The sequence below is a fragment of the Malurus melanocephalus genome, unplaced genomic scaffold (genome assembly GCF_030028575.1).
Source record: "Malurus melanocephalus ecotype Western Australia unplaced genomic scaffold, MMel_1.1 scaffold_7, whole genome shotgun sequence".
NCBI lineage: Eukaryota > Metazoa > Chordata > Aves > Passeriformes > Maluridae > Malurus > Malurus melanocephalus.
In genome coordinates, this window is record NW_026623239.1 from 6,348,665 (window position 1) to 6,367,011 (window position 18,347).

An 18,347-nucleotide genomic window follows, 5' to 3' on the forward strand; every position below is an offset into this window, starting at 1 on the left:
ATACTTAGCTGTTCTGTTTTCTTACCAGCTGTTGCAGTTATTGGCACAGCTTTAAATTTCACAGAAACATCTGAAAATATTCCCCCAGTTCTGGTTACATTAATGATTGGTCCAACATAATTTTCAGCAACTCGCACAGCTGAAGCTGAAAGCTGAAGTGTGCCAAAAGCATCATCATTGGCATTGATAATCACATGAGCTATTGTCTCACCCCCTAATCCAAGTCGAGGAGAATTTATAACTGAAATATAAAGAAAACATAATAAGGAACTGCCTGAAATGGTTACTATTCATAGGTATAAAGTTCATAGGCATTCATGTGAGTTTAGTTGTGTCTAGTTTTCAATAAAATTTTCTTTTCTACAATTGGACAAAGCATAAGTACAAACCATGTCAAAATACAGGTGTTTTAATTGCATTCCAGAAAAAAAGTCCCATTTTTTTAGAAACATTATTCTACCATCCTGTGGAGCATACAAGCCACATTTTTTTTTAAATATGAAGCACGGTGAATTTATTTATTTATTTATCTATCCATAAGGCAAATAGAAAGATCAATACATTTCAGAATAATTTAAGTTTTATTCTTGATATGATGAATTATAAGTAAGATTTCAACTCTAAGTGGAATTATATTTAAAGTTTCCCTTAATCTGGGGCAAGGGCAGCAATTAAATATGCCAAGAAGCTTTGAAGCACAAAATAGGCTGTAATGACCCGAATTTATCTGAATGAGAAATGAGAAAAACTGTCAATTGTCAACACAAAGAAAGCAGCACGTGTCACTAATTCTACATCACTTTTTTTAATAAGAATTTTCTGTATCTTAATAAGGAAAATTAGCTTAGTTATTGCCTACTACTGAACTTTTAGAAAGAACATTAAATTAGCAGGTATTAGTGTATGAACCAATACTGGAACATATTTGGCCTGAAAGACCTTTGATAAAACAATGCAAAAGAAAAAAAGAAATTATCATGCATTTCCAATAAAATACTGCGTCAAAGGAAATAAAAACCAACAGCGCACAAGTCAGGCAACTCAGAAATATCTTAACTATACAGAGTTTGGCAGAGCTAAAGAGTTCCTTATTTATCTTGTCTCATTTTCTCCTGTTATAAATAGTAGCCTTTACAGCTAAATTGTAGGTTTTATGTAAGACACTTACTTGGCCGATCCTGAACTTTCTTGATCAAAACAATACTGCTTAGCTCCACAAAGACAGATTCTGACCTCTCAGGATCATCATCATCCAAAATAGGTAAGAATATTGTGGCCTCACTTTCATTGGTGGCAAAAATCACATATCCTGTAATGGGTATATAGTCTCTTCCCTCTGTTGCTCTGAAAACATCAGGTGGAAGAAAGGGCAACTTTTCCTCATCACCAATAGTCCTGTATGTCACCATTACTGTACCGAGAAGACCACCACGTCTTACAAYTGTCAGAGAAATATTTTTTGTTTCTTCCTCAACTTTTATTGGTCTGTTTTGCTCAGAAAAGATGAAGACTCCATATGGATCATCATTGGCTAATATAGTTAATGTTGCATTGGTATGATTTCCAAGACGACCACGGGAGACATTGATGATCAAGACTGAAAACATCTTATCCAATTCAGGAACTTCATCAGGAGCAACCTGTACTGTAATATTTGCTCTCACTTGGCCAACATCAAATGTTACATTCCCATCTGTAGAGATCAGGTCTTTGGTAAGATCGCAGGCTATGATCCAATGCAATGTCACCTGAGATAAGGCCCCATGAGTTCTGACAACCTAAGCAAAACACATAAAGATGTGCACATTTTTGTTCTATGAGAAAGAAAAACATAGAAGTGTGAAACGCAATTAAGCAAAGACAATAACATGATGAGTTAAAGATAACCCTATGTTTTAAAAACATGTAATTATTATTATCTTAGCTCTGTTGAACTTGCTGTTATTATCAACACTTAAGATAGTAGTCCTTTGATTCTAAACAAGTAAAAGATTTTAAGGCTTTGGATACTATTATTTTAGTTTCAAGCAGAAAAATACACATTAGCAAACACTGCACGACTGGAAAAGCAGATGCTCATGACAAAGTTGTCATAAACCCCATAGACTATGCATCTGTGCATAACAAAAAGCATCACAGAACACCAGTGAAAAAAGACAGAAAAGTACCATGCAGTAATATGAGACTCAAGAGCTTTCTAACCTGAAGTACAACATTGCTATCCCCATCTTCAGGCTCAGTTCCATACACCGAGAGGGACTCAGCACTAAATTCAAACACACCGTGAGCATCATCAGAAGCCTCAATAGTCACAAGGATGTGGGATGCAATTCCCAAGCTAGCTGTTAAGAGCAAGTTTCAAAAAGGATTATTTTTATCAAGCATGCTTTCTTAYATGATGGAAAATAGGTAAAGAAACATGCTACAAAAATACAAAAGAGAGTAAGACTGAAATATCCATGCTGTTTTGCCTTTGTTTTTTTTTTTTTCTTTTTGTAAATGTGTAATGGAAAAGCAACTGACTTTCAGTAAAGCAGTCATGTCAGTCCTTTTATGATACTGTGCAACAAAAAAAAAATGTTATTTTAAGGGAGGAGCAGAAATAAAATCACAGGTTTAATGAATGAAAATGGAGCAGCATTTAGGACAGTGAAGAGTTATATGGTGAGCCACATGTAAGCACAAAGATGAGATGTATGCAGGTCTCATCCTAACAGAAACTGAAATGAAAAGCAAAGGGAAAAAACCCAAGTCAAGTAAATACTACTGCTAAAGATATTGTCTTGGGTGAGATAACTGGCTTCTCAGAGAGAAAAACAGCCTCACACTTAAAAGTATAATTTCTGGAAACAAGCAAAAGGGAAACAGAAGAGAAGCTCAAAGAAAAGAACAACAACAAAAAAATACTGACATAATGGGTGCTTATATAACATTTTAACATCTGTAGGTTTTCATTTGAAGTCCAATATGTATAGGGTTCTCCCACATGTTCTGTTATTTTTTCACCTGGTATTTTTTCAATATTAAATTAACATTGTTTTCAGCATGTCATGACATAAACTTGCAGAAATCAAAGTAAAAAAAATGAAAAACAATCAAACTATTTCTCTAAAATATCTAACAAAACTTACTTTCCTTTAAGAGTATTTTTGCCAAAATCCAACTTATGCACAGAATGTATTAAAGCATACAATCAGATATTTTTTTAAGTTATCATCAATTTAAAAAGTGGCTTTGCTTTTCTTTCACAGAAAAATTTTACAATGATCAAAGATACTTTCGCAAATTTTAATTCCGCAAGTTACTATATTGTGTTTTACAGCCATATAGTTTTGATATAAGATATAAGATCCTGTTGTTCTCTGCCTTACACTAAATACTAACTKCTAGTGAAATTACATCTAAATTAAAATGGAAAAGAATGTTTTTGACAAAACTTTATGTCAAATGTAAATTAATAAACTCTAACTGCATGTAAAGAAACACCATGAGAAGCTGTATCAAGGATAGTAATTTATGACAGGTATTACAATTATAAATAAAATGTAGGATTAACCAAAAATGCTTACCATGTTGAGGGACAGTTGAAAGGAAGAAATCCATGTTTCCATCACCACTACCACTTCCATCATTTCTAAAGAGCTCAGCAACTTAAAGATGACAGATATACAGATATATACACATATATACATTTATAAATAAAGAGAAAGCAGAAAGTAATTTAAACTTTTCTGGACAACAGAAAAAGAGGGCAGTATTTTAGGAAAGTGTCAATTTTGGAAATGAAAGCATACAGAGTTTCTGATAAAAGACAGGAAAAAATTTGAATACACCACCTCTTAATTTATTGCATCAGAAACAGCAATAAGAATTTAGAAGGAAAGAAAACATCTACAATTTTCTTTTATCTTTTCTTTCCTTCTGTGTTGCCTCTTTCTCATTCTTAATTGAGGTCTGTAATGGCAAAATTAGAAATGGGGCAGGCAGGAGAGGGAAGCAACTGCTAGACTCTGTCAAACTCTTTTATTCTAATATCTCCTCAAAAATTAAAAAATTGCAGCAGAAAGTTGAAAAAATTGGCAGCTTAAGTGATGGAGAATTTACCCTAAGTTTTGTGCTTGCAATGGTGTAGGAAAGCCCAAAAAGATTATGTCATAGGGTATCTGCCTCTAGTAAATTATTAAAGTTAGCTGTAAGTTTAAAAAAACACTTCAAAGAGAAAAGTTCATTTAACTAAAACAACTACTTGACCAAAAATTCCGCATGCATGAAAAGTCTGAAGTTTTTATCAAAAAATACTTTCATAGCACCATAGTGCCACTTTGCACCACAGACATTCAAGTTAATATGATCTAACTTTCCAGAAGGCATCACACTTGCAATTTTGAATTGCTTAGGAAAATAATATCAGTTAAAAAGGAACTTTTTGCCTCTCAATATTTTGAATTACTTCTTTTCCTCTAACCAGCTTTATAGTCTCCCTTAAAAATATTTTGCCATAAAAAGAAATTCTGTAAGGCAAAAGTGATTTTATGTGGCAGGAGCACGGATGCTTGCCAACTGTTTAAGATGAACACCTCATAGCAGGATTTACTAGCTATTTTACACTCRCTTCTAGCTAGCTCTCCAACTCAGCCAAGTTTACCAGGACTCTCAAAACCCACAATTTTCTAATGCCATAATCCAGCTGAATCAGTTATAAGCCAGTTTATTTCAATTTCTCCAATTTCACTGAAATGGTAGAGAGAAAACACATCTTAGGCTGTTAAATCTTAAAAATTGATTACTTAAGAAAAAAGAAGTATTTTTCATATTACCTTAATTTGCTCTATCAACCATGCAATTTAAAAATCAGCAATTGTCTTTGAATGACCTAATGCATGGTAGTAATATACTTTCTTTGAGATCTGGTTTACAGCAACGATTAATAAAATATCTGAAGAGCAGTTCTTTCCTAAAAATAATTGCTGCTATCTGGAGGGTATGGGAGTGTTTGTCTTTATAAATAATATGGATTTAAATAGTTCACAAGGTTAGGTTTTAAGGAGTAAAGATCACAAAAGTACAACCAGCAAATTGATGTATGTGCCTTACCTCCTCCCTCTGGGTTCAAGAGCTCCACTTTAAAAGTTTTCTCTAGTTCAGGAATAGAATTGTCAGTGATGTTTACAGTAATGTACTTGTATCTTTCTCCAGGCTGAAATTCCATCACGCCTGAAACAGCCTGAAATATGAAAAGTCTTCACATTTTTGTTCAAGTTTAAAGTTTTCATCCAAATGAAAAAACAAATACAACCTCGATTCTTTTTGTCGTTGTCAAAACATCTGCTTTTCTTCACTTTAGCTGTAAAAAAATCTGCTGAATCTTTGTTATAAAAAATAGCAATCTAAGTTGACTGAATTATGAGTGTCTTATTTATTTACATTTTTCTGCATAAATAGCAGACAAGCAAACACAGACATGTATAAGCTATGTTGTTGAACKTGTAAAAATCCTAGTGCATGCAAATATAACCTTCATCTGTACATGCATCTGTATGCTCATATAAAGTTTGATATATTAGAAACAATAGGAAATATCCATTCTCGATGCATTGACAATTCTCTTAAAAACCAGAGGCTTTTCCTAAGAAACACAACATGCTGTACAGAAAGGAGGTAAAGGCACAAAATGATTTATATTTTTATAGTGAGTACTGTGCATTCATCTATTACAACACCACATAAAACAAACTGTTTCTGTGAAAAGAACCACAGCTGAGCTAAAATGCTCAAACTGATGGCTGTCTCCAGGACGTAAAGCTCTAACTAAATCTTGAAATAATAGCACACCTTGGCAATGGCCATACCTGGTAATCTTTAGGACTGAAAGCTGTAAGTGGCACTGTCCTGTATTCAATAAGAACTGTTCCTAGAAGCCCTTGTGCACGAACTACCAACAATCTGATTTCGCCAACTTCTTCTTTAACAGTGATATGGGGCACAGTAGAGGCTGGTAGAATCATTTCATCACCAGGCTGAGGAGGTGGCCCCACTGAGAACTGCAGTAGACCTGTAAGATAAAATGTACTATTTACGTGGCTTCTCATACCAAATTTAAATTATAATAACAAATGGAAACAAAAATATTTATAATATTTATAGTTAATGTTTATGAAATAAAAATATTTGGACACAATCACGCTCTTTCCAGGAATGTGCGATGTACCATTCCCTCTCTCACTGATATCCATGTCAATCTTAAAAAACCCACATCATAAGAATGAATTCAACTCTTCCCAAAAGAACCCAAATAAGTCATAATATTGGCTATTTAACGGTATAATAACAAGCATGCTTAAATGTTTTTCTCCACTGGGAATTCCTATTTCACAAAAACTGGCATAAAATCAACCACATGCAATTTTGTTTGCTTGCAAAAAGGGGATGATTACATGTTTGGCAGTTTTGATGCCTTTTTTATAGTACTCTCAAGAATAAGCAATTTGGCTTTCATTCTTGTATAAAAATTATTAGTTAATCTCAAGTTAAATAAAATGCAATACTTGGCACTGCTTCCTCATCTATCTAGGCTAGGCAAATTTTTACCTCTTGAGCTAGAAGTATACATAAATCTGCAATAAGACTGTATCATCTTCAACATTGTTACCATATGGGTGGTCACTGGCTTTAATGCTGATATCAGTAGTTTCCTTTTCTGGATCTATACTTGCTCCACTGGTAGGAGTTGAACCTATTTTTCCATCTCCAGACACTGCAGAGACTAATGTCACGCGGAAATATTCATTTAGCTCCGGAATGTCATCGTCAATAACATGCAAATTTAAGACCTAGAGGAGGACCAAATAATGGAGAAATCAAACAATGCAACATACATTACTTAAGACTTTTATGACCCTTTAAATAATCAATTTTTTAGTCAATCAGCTGTATCTGCAGTGAGTTCAGAAAGTAATGTAAAGAACATTTTTGCCTTTTGTGTAATTTAACCTAACTTCTACAAAAATAAGTTTAGAAAATCCATTCCAAAAACATCTTTATAAAACTGTCAGAGACATTACAGTGTTTAATCCAAATTAGAGAGCAAAGTAAGTTTATTATGCTTCCTGATACTTGAGATCACAGATTTTACTATCATGTAACATATCCTGCTCTGCATATGCTACTGTATTAATCTCAGACAGTTCCAGCTTTCTATATAATAAGATCTGACAAATATATAGGAGGAAAAGCTTAAGTAGCCGATCATATTCAGAGCCATGGGAATGAATTGTTTACAAACATCAGAAGAAATTCTCTGAAGATTGTTCACCTGATGAGCAACTGCTCACAACCTGTTTCTTAGGACCATGGCCTGAAGCCYCTCTATATGTAGACATATTGGATCACATAGCAGTGGAGCAAGAAGGTACAGCAGCCCTCTTCTGCTACTATATGACATCAGGCAGGCYGCATCCATGCTGCCAGACAGGAAAAAGTTGGCAAATTTTACTTTAAGTGACTGTATGCAATGCAGTAATGTGTTTCAAAAGAGAATTAAAGATAAATAAACTGTGCCAGGAGCATATTATTTTCCAAAAATCACAATTTTTTGCCAAGCTGTAATCAGTTACATTGTTTAATTGGGACTACAGCCACATTTCTAGTGGAGTTGCTGAGATCTTTTCAAATTCCGTCAGCAGGTTTCACTCAGTCCATACTGACTTCAGCAGGATGATAGAGTGAAATTACAGGCAGTATTTTCTACTATCAACCCACACTTTCTATTTAACAAACACTAATAAAAAATAATTTTCTACAGTATGGCAGACCCACTCTTCATATAACTGTGAAATTCCCATGCCGTGGATCGGGGTCAAATCCATAAAAATAGACAGATTGTGGCAAATAATAATTTCAAGACACTTTGTTACAGTAGTGAAGTTGACTACTATCTATTAATTGCCATGAGTTTAAAACTGAGTTCCAAAAAAAAACTGAGCTCAAAATTCTGATCAAAACATGATCATTTTCCATTTTCAAAGGTAACTGGATCCACTATTTGAGCCCAGGAATATCTACATTTGAAGCATACATAGATTCAACATATACAGATATGTAAACATATATAGTATGCACATTTAAGCATTCATGCATGCGCAGTAATGCCTGAAGTGAGATGCATACAGATATAGAGGCATCTATCCTATCACYTGTTAGATGCCAAAAATGAAAAATCCCCTTCAAAATATAATAAAAGCCAGGAGAAGGAAAGACTCTTTAGCATGAAAACCAATCAAGCATCCTCAGAAGATGCTTTCCAGTAGGTTTGCAAAGGACAGGATGAATATTTAATAGGAACGTAGGGTTTACCTCTGATCTCTGCCAGGGAAGGAATGTGATAGTGCCACTGCTGTTAGAAAAATCGTTAACGGAGTAATTAATGCCAGTGGAATCAACCTGTGAGATAATGTAAGTTATATACACATAGTCCAGGGCTCCCCTTGTACGCTCCACGACACACGATATAGTGGAACCCTCATCAGCAGCCTGGAAGAAAGCAAGAAATGGACATATTTGTTATGATAAAAGTAAATCAAAGGAATAAATGTAGCCAACTGAATTTCTAATGCAAGTCAAATGTTCAGCAATTTTATATTACTGTCATGTTCAGCACTTTTGGAATGATAGGAAGCTGAAACTAAACAAACTGAACTTGAAGGTGTTCAGAACAATCTTCATGGGAATTGCAATAGCTTCTAGCATCTCCCTGAGGTAAACTAGTAACTGTACCCTGCTGTTTCTTTTGGACACAAAGATAGATTAATATGTTTGAAATATATATGTCAAAAGCAAATGACTCTATTGTTTTACATTAATGTCAATCATTTTTATTTTTATCAGCAATTTTATTAAAGAAAGATTTGGATTCCTCCTTTTCCTGACTAAAGCTCTATGAGAAACAAAAGAGATACATTTAAATTAGGCTATACTGTCATCATACAGGAAAAACTGAAAAACTTTTTGTGCTACACTACTTTTTACAATTCTGTCTTCACAAAGAACATGCCTTCAATAGCAACAATTTTACATCTTTGGAACAAATCAGGTATTGATACTGGCTAAGTACATTAAATAATTATGATCATCAAAATAAAACAGAAAATAATTCTATTTGAAAATGATCAGAAAGGCTAAAGCTATCCTAAGAATTAGACAAATTTCAGAGTTTCTGTCTAACACAGTACAAATACTGAATGGCCCGTGGCAGCGTAACAGACAGATATGGACATAAAGAAATTAAACAACTGATGAAACTGCTGTATACCTGCATCATTTCTGGACATAAGATAAAGGCAAAACAATTAACATGCCACATAAATTTTTGATTTTGCTTCATGGATGGTTGATGATCTGTGGCATCACAGAATTATCAGTGGAATTTGAAACTGACAGAATCAATTATGACAGCAGATGGTAGGCACCTGGAAAGCAAACTGAACCAAACTGAAAACTAACATCACAAGTTGGTTGCCTTCAAACACATCATGAGGACTTCAGTTAGAAAGGATGTGTGCTTAAGGGGTAAAAAGAGTTCCCAAATTGGAAAGCATTATGAAATTTTTTTTCCAAAATACTCTAATAATAATAGAAACAGGTATCATGTCTTTCTCCCGCATAATGATTAAAAAACTAAAATTTAATTATGTTTACTTCATTCCTCTCAAAAGAAGATTCAAATTTATATACTGCATATACAGTGGCCACCACCATAGAAAATTTAATGTTTAAAAATAGCAACTCACAGCTTGAATCAAATTAATTCATATCAAATATAATCAATTTATATCTATAGCTTATGACAGCAACTGATTGTGGAAAAACACATCACATCTTGTCAGTGAATGACTTGTAGTAGAATTCTTTCAGGTACATCATGCAACACAGAAAAAATAAAATTGTATTATTGTAATAATCTAGTCTCAAAAAAAGAAAATTAAACCTTGTATTTTAATTTGTAACTCAGTCTGTCATAGTTTAATGCCTGCTCATTGCCTACCTCTCCGTACCCGCGGGGATTGAGGAGCCAAATAAGAAAGAGAAGGTAAACCTCATGGATTAAACTATTACTACAGCAAAACCACCACCATCACCAAAAAAAAAAAAACTAACAAAAAAAGGTGATGATGATGACAACAGTGATGATAATGATCATGATGATTTAATTATAAGGAAGGAAGAGACTGTCTCAGAACCCAGGAGAAACAAGTGCTGCACAGTACAATTGCTCTCCACGCACTGACCAATACCCAGTCCATTCACAAACAATGACTGACACCCTTCCAGATAACTCCCCCAGTTATATACTGTACATGGCTTTCTGCAATTTGGCCAGTTCAGGTCAGCTGCCCGGACATGCTCCTTCCCAGCTCTTTGTGCAGCGCCTCACTAGCAGAGCATGAGACACAATAAAGCCTTTGACTCACGCGAAGCCCTACTTAGCAATAGCCAAACCACCCTTGTGTTATCCACATCATTCTCATCCTGAATCCAAAACACAGCACTGTCAAGTAATAAGAAGAAAATTAACTCTCTCCCAGACTACTCTCTCCCTGTTACAGAAGTACAAGGAAAAAGCTGTTCTAGAAAAATTTAGGCCTTAGTCTCAGTTTATGTAACAAAATTAATTTTCTTAATAAAATTACTTTGGAGGGATTTAAAAGAAAGTGATATTGAAAATGCCAGTGTGACTGAGGCTGTATTAACAAAACTTACACTATTCCAAATTCTCAGAAACTTTGCTTAAGTACAAAAACTAACAGTGTGGAATCAAGGCCCTTCAAAGGTCAGTTAGTCTTGCCACTAGTTTGTGTCTAAAATGTCTGCTGTAGTTTACCTTATAAACACCTTACCTCAGGAATGCATGCTCCAGTGAAGCCAAACAAACCATTGGCATTATCACTTTTCTGTATTCTTAATCTTGCTGTTGTGTTTTCTTGTGAAATTCGAGCTCCACCACACACAGAAATGAGCTTTAGGAAAAATAACTCCTCTCCTTCTTCCTCATTATCATCCTTTGCAGACACAATGAATGATTTATTGGTCTCTCCTTGCCGATACTCCAAATACCCAGAGACAGGGTGTACATCACTCTTTGCAGGAGTTGCATGGAGTTCATAGATCTCTGCCTGTGTCAATTTTCTCTCATAAAGCCTTACATCCTGCATTAGACCAGTGTACCTGCTGCTGCCATTGATTCCTGCTCCAATTCTCACTATTCCAAGACCTGAGAAGGAAATTAGAATTTTTCTCATGTTATTAAGTTTGGGTTTCTTTTTTTTTCAAAATAGCTAATATATGTAATTATTAAAAAATCCATGGTAAATCTTTTTCTATCCCTGGGTTATTAATCATATTGATCCTGAAATGCAGATTGATAGGCTCCTCAAGCCCCATTTTAGTGTTACAKGTAGTTCATCACATGTCAAATAATTCCTTCCTGGACTGTTCATGTTTCTTATCCTACTCATTCTATCTGCAATCATCATCAATGTCATCTTAGTGAATTTTGGAAACTTCTGTCTTTCCATTATAAATCTGCAGAGCCCAGCTGCAGCCTGTCTCATTTCTGTTTTGCCAAACGCTTGTTTTGCCCATTTGTATCCCTCTGCTAGGACAGTGAATCCAATTTGATGATCAGAGTATGAACCACCCTGGAAATGCTTGTACTCTAAATCACTGGAACAGGGGTTCAGAAATGTACACCAAATTCCAAGCACTTTTTCAACTCACTAATATTTTTTTCCTCTCCAAACAATTATCCTACTCAGCAAGTCAGGGGATGACAGCTGCCTTTTACACAGATATACCTAGCTTGTAGCTCATACTTGCTCCTATCATTCTATAATATACAGAACATATCTCTTCAGCTGTTTTCTGATTTTGGAAGAAAATGTGCCTCTCAATGTCACTTCTAGAGGCAAGAAACTACATGAATGGTGAATGGTCCCAAGACACAAGGCAGAGGATGGTGAGTAAAGCCAGACTAGTGTGCTCACCATAGTATCCAACATTAAATGGAGAGAGATTAAATCCTTACCTTACACTTGCAGCATCTCCAGATAGAGCACATGACATCTCCACTAATATGGAAAATTTACAATGACTCAGACATATCCTTCTGGTAACAAAAGCATTACAGCATTTCACACATCTTTGTTTTAGAAACTGAGGGGAAAAAATCCTTGCTCAGCTACAGTACTGCACATTTCATGGAAATTATTAATTGCAGAGGCACAACTTTGTTGCAAAGACACTACTTTTTTACAGAGGCTAAATTTCTTAGGCTTCTTCTTTTTTCGACTACCAGGAAATTAAAGGCAGAAATAAAATCCTACACTCTAGAATTAATGAAGTCTCTTCTTTATGCTCACTTTATGTTTGTGCACATTTATGCATGTAGATGCATACACATTTAACATCACTGTATGTATTTTTAATTTTCCTCCTTTGATTACAGAGGAGATTGCATTCTAGAATTTGATAATCATTCACTGTCTATTCCCATGAAAGAAAACCTGTGAAACTAATGGGGAGAGAAAGAAAGGAAAATTATGGAGATTACTACTAAAAAAAGTCCTATGGAAGAAAGAGTAAATATAAATGTATTACCATGATATGATATCTGCTTTTATAGAGGAATTATTCTGATGCTCACTGCTATGCTAGTTTACACTAGTGTGTAAATGGTTACCTGTGACTAAAGCCATATCTAGGAATATCCAGTTAACAGAACTGAAGTACAAATGCTAATGATTTTAGAACATCATTAAATATACAGGCAAAATTTTCATATACCATGTGAATACATGCTTAAATAAATCTAAACTTGAAAAATTCTATTCCTTACAAAATACTGACTTAACTGTAATATAATGCACAACTAGAATAAAAAACCTTGGTTTTTGTTTTAGAAATTAAGAGGAAAAACATTCTCTTTTAGTCAGAGTACTGTAAATTTAACAAAAAATATACATAACTATATGTATACATAATAAGAAAAATTCAGAAATATAATTAATTATTATTTTCAAATTATTGCAATCCAAGCTGTCATACAGTTCTGATGCTTTTTGAAAATTTCCCAGCTCTTACTTCCATATGGTTTTTGAAAATCCCTAGAATTTTCTATGCATTCCTTTTAATTAAGTAACAAGATAAAATTATTTCAGAATCTTGCTTACACCTTTCAAGGAACCAGACTTTTCTATATTTTGTATAACTTTACATATGAAGAAAAATAATACAACCTATTGGCTCACCATTGGCAATTGCTTCTCCTTTAAGGCTCTTAATTCCTCCTACAACTGGAATCCCATCCATGTAAAATTCAATTATACTTTCATCCAGGGTAATCAGAAGGTGAACCCAAGTACTTTCATCCACGTATTTCAGGACTGCTGTTTTGGCTATGTATGTCATATTGGATTCTAATGCTGTATAATGCAGCACTACAGAAATATGAGAATCATTTGTCTGGATTTTCACACCATAATATAAGGTTCCATTACCATCATCCTTTTCAATTATATAACCATCAGTATTAACATTAGGAATTAACCATGCTGAAAACGTAAAATTTGTTACTGCASTATTTCCATTGTATGGGTATTCTAGATCAATAATTCCAAATGCATCCTCTTTTCCACTGAAATACAAAGCATCCGTTCCACTGTGATGACGTCTCATGTGGGGCTGCGATTGTACTGAACTTGGAAATGATCCCAGCAGCAAGAAGTCTACCATGGGTGGTAGTCCATCTTGAAACGTAGTAGACAGTATTTCCCAACCTAAACGGACAACACCAAATGTGCCTTGCTGTCTCCAGATGGTAAAGTCTGTAATATAGGAAAGATCATCTTCAGAAAGAACATCTTCGGCTATCTCTCTGTCCTGACTCTCTGGATCTATAACGAAGACTCCAAAAGGGTCATCATTGAAAGGGATCATCACGGTTACAGCAAGGTTTGTTTCAGACAACTGCCCACCAGGACCAGGAGATCCACCTATATAATACAAGTTAAGAGTGAAAGTTACTGATCTGAAAAAAGTTACTACGTATTTTAAAATGTTTAAACGAAATACCTTTTTAAATAGGCCTAAATCTTCCTTAAAGAATTTCTGAACTCTTAGACAGTTCTCCAATTTAGGATTAATACCATTTAACTGTATTAGTTTTAAAACACTATGGAGAACACTATGAAAACAAGTCACGTTATTTTGCAACTGCAAAACATAATTGTCTTTCAGTTAAAACGAGGTTAGTTCCAGATCTTCTGGATTAGTTATGAGATATGTTGCTTTGTTTAATTTGAAAAACATGGGGTAAAATTCAGTTCTCATTTAACTACAAGATTTACACAAATATGAAATGGCAACATTTGGCTCATTGCTTCTAAGTACACAGAGATAGCTTGCAAAATCAGTAACCAGTTGTGTGTTAAAACTGCGCCAAAGTACGGCCATTAGTCACCTACTTCTCCACAGTAAGAATTAATTATAAAAGATCATGATGTGAATGTAGAACTTCCACGCATCAGTAAATAGAAAATCCTCTGTACACGCACAAGGATTTCACTTACAGAAATGTCAACATATTTTCAGCTGTACCTCACCATAGACCAATTGAGGTAGAAGGAGTCCAGCAGATTTGGAACTCTACTCAGTAGCAGGCCTGTAGCAGTTGTAAGTGATCTGAGGTATCACATAATACTACTTGTATTTTACAGAAATTACTATAACAAAGCAGACAAACCAACCAATCTCCATTATGGTAGATATGCACAACCTTTTCATCTTCATTTTTTCAGCTCTAYGCAAAGCTCTACATCTCTGAAATCACCAAAGGCATCCTTTTTAAAGGCTAGTTTTCCAAAACAGTGTTCATATACCTAAATAAAGATTAAATGCAAAATAAAACCTAAAATCTCACCAGAAAAGTATAGGATTATATGATTGAAGGCAAAGCTTTTTCCAAGACTCGTTTCTTTTGGATTAGTTAAATGTAAGGTTTTTTTTTTACCAGGTAGGAAAAGAATGGTTATATGGAAGACAATACCTGAAACATTCACCAACTTTAAAATGTAGAATTCATTGAATTCGGGAATTTTATCTGAAATAGCATGGAGCACTATTGGTTTTGATCCTTCGCCATCCATGAAGTACACAGTCCCGTAAGTTTCACAGAACTCTTCTCCTGACTTCAGCGCAGAGTCATTATGAAACAGCTGCCAGGTTAATGAGACATTCCCGAAGTGTCCTCTAAGTCTCAAAATCCTGTTCAGGGATACAGAAAGAGTGAATATTCTGGCAGGTATGCATCAGCATGCTCCACTAACAATGGAAAATGTGGCTACATTCATCATCCTTACTCTGGGAAATAATATACATTGTTCTAAATATCCACAAACAGAACCATGAACGATAATACAATCCTCTTCAAGGGCTTGCAATTTCACAATATAATTCTTACTGCTTCCAAACATTTCCTTTTGCTCTCATTAAGCACAGAATGATATTCCAGCTGTGTAGCACTGTTGCAGTACCTGCAGTTACTCCCTTTAAAGGTCAGGGCTGCCTTAGGTGTTCTCACTGGTAAGATTATGAACTAGTCTGACCTCTTTGTTACGTACTAAACAAAAGCCAAATCATTTTAAGGTTATAGAAGAGACAGTTTCCTAGGAAATACAGTTTATGAATAAGGACTAAGCAAGGTCCTCAAATGTTGCTGACCTCAGTACCATGTGCTTCCATAAAGTACCTGTACACAAATGTGTTCAGTTCAAATCACCACTTTCCACACCACCAATTAAAAAAAAAATCCTGCAAATAAGATTAAAATAAGATTATAAAGGACAAAAAACCCCAAAGAGCAGCATAACAAGATCAACTGCAGGGTATATATTTCATATACTCTTTGGACAAGGATTTTAATTTTTTAGATGTGAAACTCAGTCATAAAGATCTAACTCACAATCATAGTCATCTGTTTCAAGGTCTTAAAACAAACAGTCAAAGAAAACAAAAATATTTAAAAGATAATTAAACAATTGGGAAGAAAGCCTCTTCCCTAGCTGTTCACATTGTCAGATTTTTTTAACACTGAACAAATGTCTCTTTATACCATGTCTAGAGTTTTCTTACTGAAAATCTTTTTTTAGTCAATTTATAAGAACATGCTGACTTTAGGAACAAAAAAACATCAGATGCCATTAACATTAATTTCTTAAACATTTCCCTCCCTGAATACATCCCAGCAGCTGCAGGTCAGTCTAAGGAAAAATATATAGAACCTAGAAGAAAGCCACATCTGGTCTTTGAGCATAGGCTTCCATCTGTAATTTACAGATAAAAGAAAAACAAACTAACAGAAAGGACACAGTAATATAGGTCATTTGTAGGGTAAGACTTCAAATTAAGGTGCAAAAATAAATTAACAACCATATAGTTGTATTTAACTACGTTTTGAAAAGATTTTTACTTCCCCATTGATCCAAGTTATATTCTGCTCATTCATCCAGATTCTTCTGTATCTATACTCTCATGAAAATATAACCAAAAAACCCTATACTGTAATCTTATTTAYTTATATTTTAATATGAATTCTGTACACATTTTAATATGCATATTCTATTTGATAATACGAGTTGATGTCCTCAATATGTTTGCAAATAATTTAATCCAAAATTTGGTAGACCTATTCTTTAATATATTTTTGACAGTACAAAAAATTGGATTAGATGAAAGTACTATCCATAAGGTAACACTTGCATCAATATATACATACATACATATGTTCAAGAAAGAGGCAATGATATTATTTAAATGTTACTCACAAAAAAGTATTACTTTTTCCTTCTTCCACTGGCTTCTCTAGAGGTTCTAAGGAGAAAATTCCATTGGGATCATCATTTGCTTCAATAATAACTGTAGCCACTCCAGCTTCGAAGACAACAGTATCCCCTGAAAAGAGGGTAATTAAGTTTATCAGAACTGGAATCAGAAATGAAGGCAACTCTAAAACTGAATGTGTTTTCTTCTCACACCAACATTTTTCCTACAAAGAAAGAAATCAGCAACGATAATCAGTGAAAACCAATATTTGAGATGTTCAGTAACATGGTAAAAATATGTAAGTAACATCTAATGCACAGAGCAAGAATGTAGATTTGCAGAAAAAAAAAAGTGACATGGCCAGAGATGATACAATTCTGAGCAGAAAGGAATTCTATGAAAGGTAGAACTTCATGTTTGATCAATTGGTCAAGTCAGAAGGAAAAGATATGCATTTAGAAATCCCAGCTCTCCTTTAGACCTAGAACAGAAACAATGTATTTTAACTACTTACAAGGCAAGAACAATCTCTAAGATATTAGTCATACCCATATGTCAGCCCTCCTGAAAGGAAAAAATACGGGGTACCACTAAAGCAAGGTGGAAGCTAGCAGGATTTCTGTGTGTATATTAGCACAGTAGGGACATTTCAACACCTCTTCATGTCCACAGAGGTATGTTATTTTTCCATCCCCATCCTAGTTTTCACCTTTTTCAAGAGTACTAGACTTGTTTTTTATTCACAAAATGAACCATGTGTTTAGAGTTTTAACTTTGTATACCTCAATTTGTATTTTCTCAGGAGTAATAGTTCAACATAATTTTCAAAAGGGATGTAGCAATCAAGGCAAATATATGCAACAGATTGCAGAAAGAAAAATAATACTTGGTTTTTTTTTTCGCTTTCAGGAATACGTCTAGAAGTATTGTGTACTTTGCCCACTCTTGCATGCCAGGAGGAAAGACATCACATTTCCAATAGAATGATAAAAGAAAACACCTGCAGATCCTGAAAAACTTAGTAAAGTAGAAGAGATTGCTGAAGAGAAAATTTAAGAAGGGAGAACGATTTCCATGAAGCTGATATTCTGTAAGAGACCTGCGCATCAGAGTGAATTCTAGCTAGCCTCAGGAAATACATGAACTACCTTATACTCAGATATTGATAAAAATTACCTATTTCTTATATTTAACTTATATTTTTGTATTGATGAGTCAAAAACCCATCTAATTTGGAGCATTAGGAAAGAGATTTTAACTCTAGTTATTTTTGCAGGACAGTTTCAACAGTATAATTTAATTTTTGTTTCCAATAAAACAATTCAAGATCAAAATCCAAACAAACTTTTATCAGTAATTTTCTAGAAATTGAATAAAGCCTTATTTATATAAGGCCTAGTATTTATACATTGCTTTATGATAAGAACAGGTTGGCAAAAAAAAAGAAAGAAAGAAAAAGAAAGAAAGGAGGAAAG

At 34.3% G+C, this 18,347-nt stretch overlaps 1 protein-coding gene across 1 annotated transcript in view; it reads right to left on the reverse strand.

Moving 5' to 3' along the window:
• ADGRV1 (adhesion G protein-coupled receptor V1) overlaps nucleotides 1-18,347 on the reverse strand; it is a 282,213-nt gene that overhangs the window by 223,905 nt on the left and 39,961 nt on the right. Inside the window, exons 19-30 of the mRNA XM_057373001.1 lie at nucleotides 16,875-17,001; nucleotides 15,098-15,315; nucleotides 13,302-14,045; nucleotides 10,893-11,266; nucleotides 8,353-8,529; nucleotides 6,650-6,830; nucleotides 5,850-6,052; nucleotides 5,095-5,224; nucleotides 3,570-3,650; nucleotides 2,203-2,342; nucleotides 1,169-1,778; nucleotides 26-241 (exon numbers count right to left, since the gene is read on the reverse strand). Coding sequence (XP_057228984.1) covers nucleotides 26-241; nucleotides 1,169-1,778; nucleotides 2,203-2,342; nucleotides 3,570-3,650; nucleotides 5,095-5,224; nucleotides 5,850-6,052; nucleotides 6,650-6,830; nucleotides 8,353-8,529; nucleotides 10,893-11,266; nucleotides 13,302-14,045; nucleotides 15,098-15,315; nucleotides 16,875-17,001 — 3,201 coding nt within the window. The remainder of the gene's footprint in view (nucleotides 1-25; nucleotides 242-1,168; nucleotides 1,779-2,202; nucleotides 2,343-3,569; nucleotides 3,651-5,094; nucleotides 5,225-5,849; nucleotides 6,053-6,649; nucleotides 6,831-8,352; nucleotides 8,530-10,892; nucleotides 11,267-13,301; nucleotides 14,046-15,097; nucleotides 15,316-16,874; nucleotides 17,002-18,347) is intronic.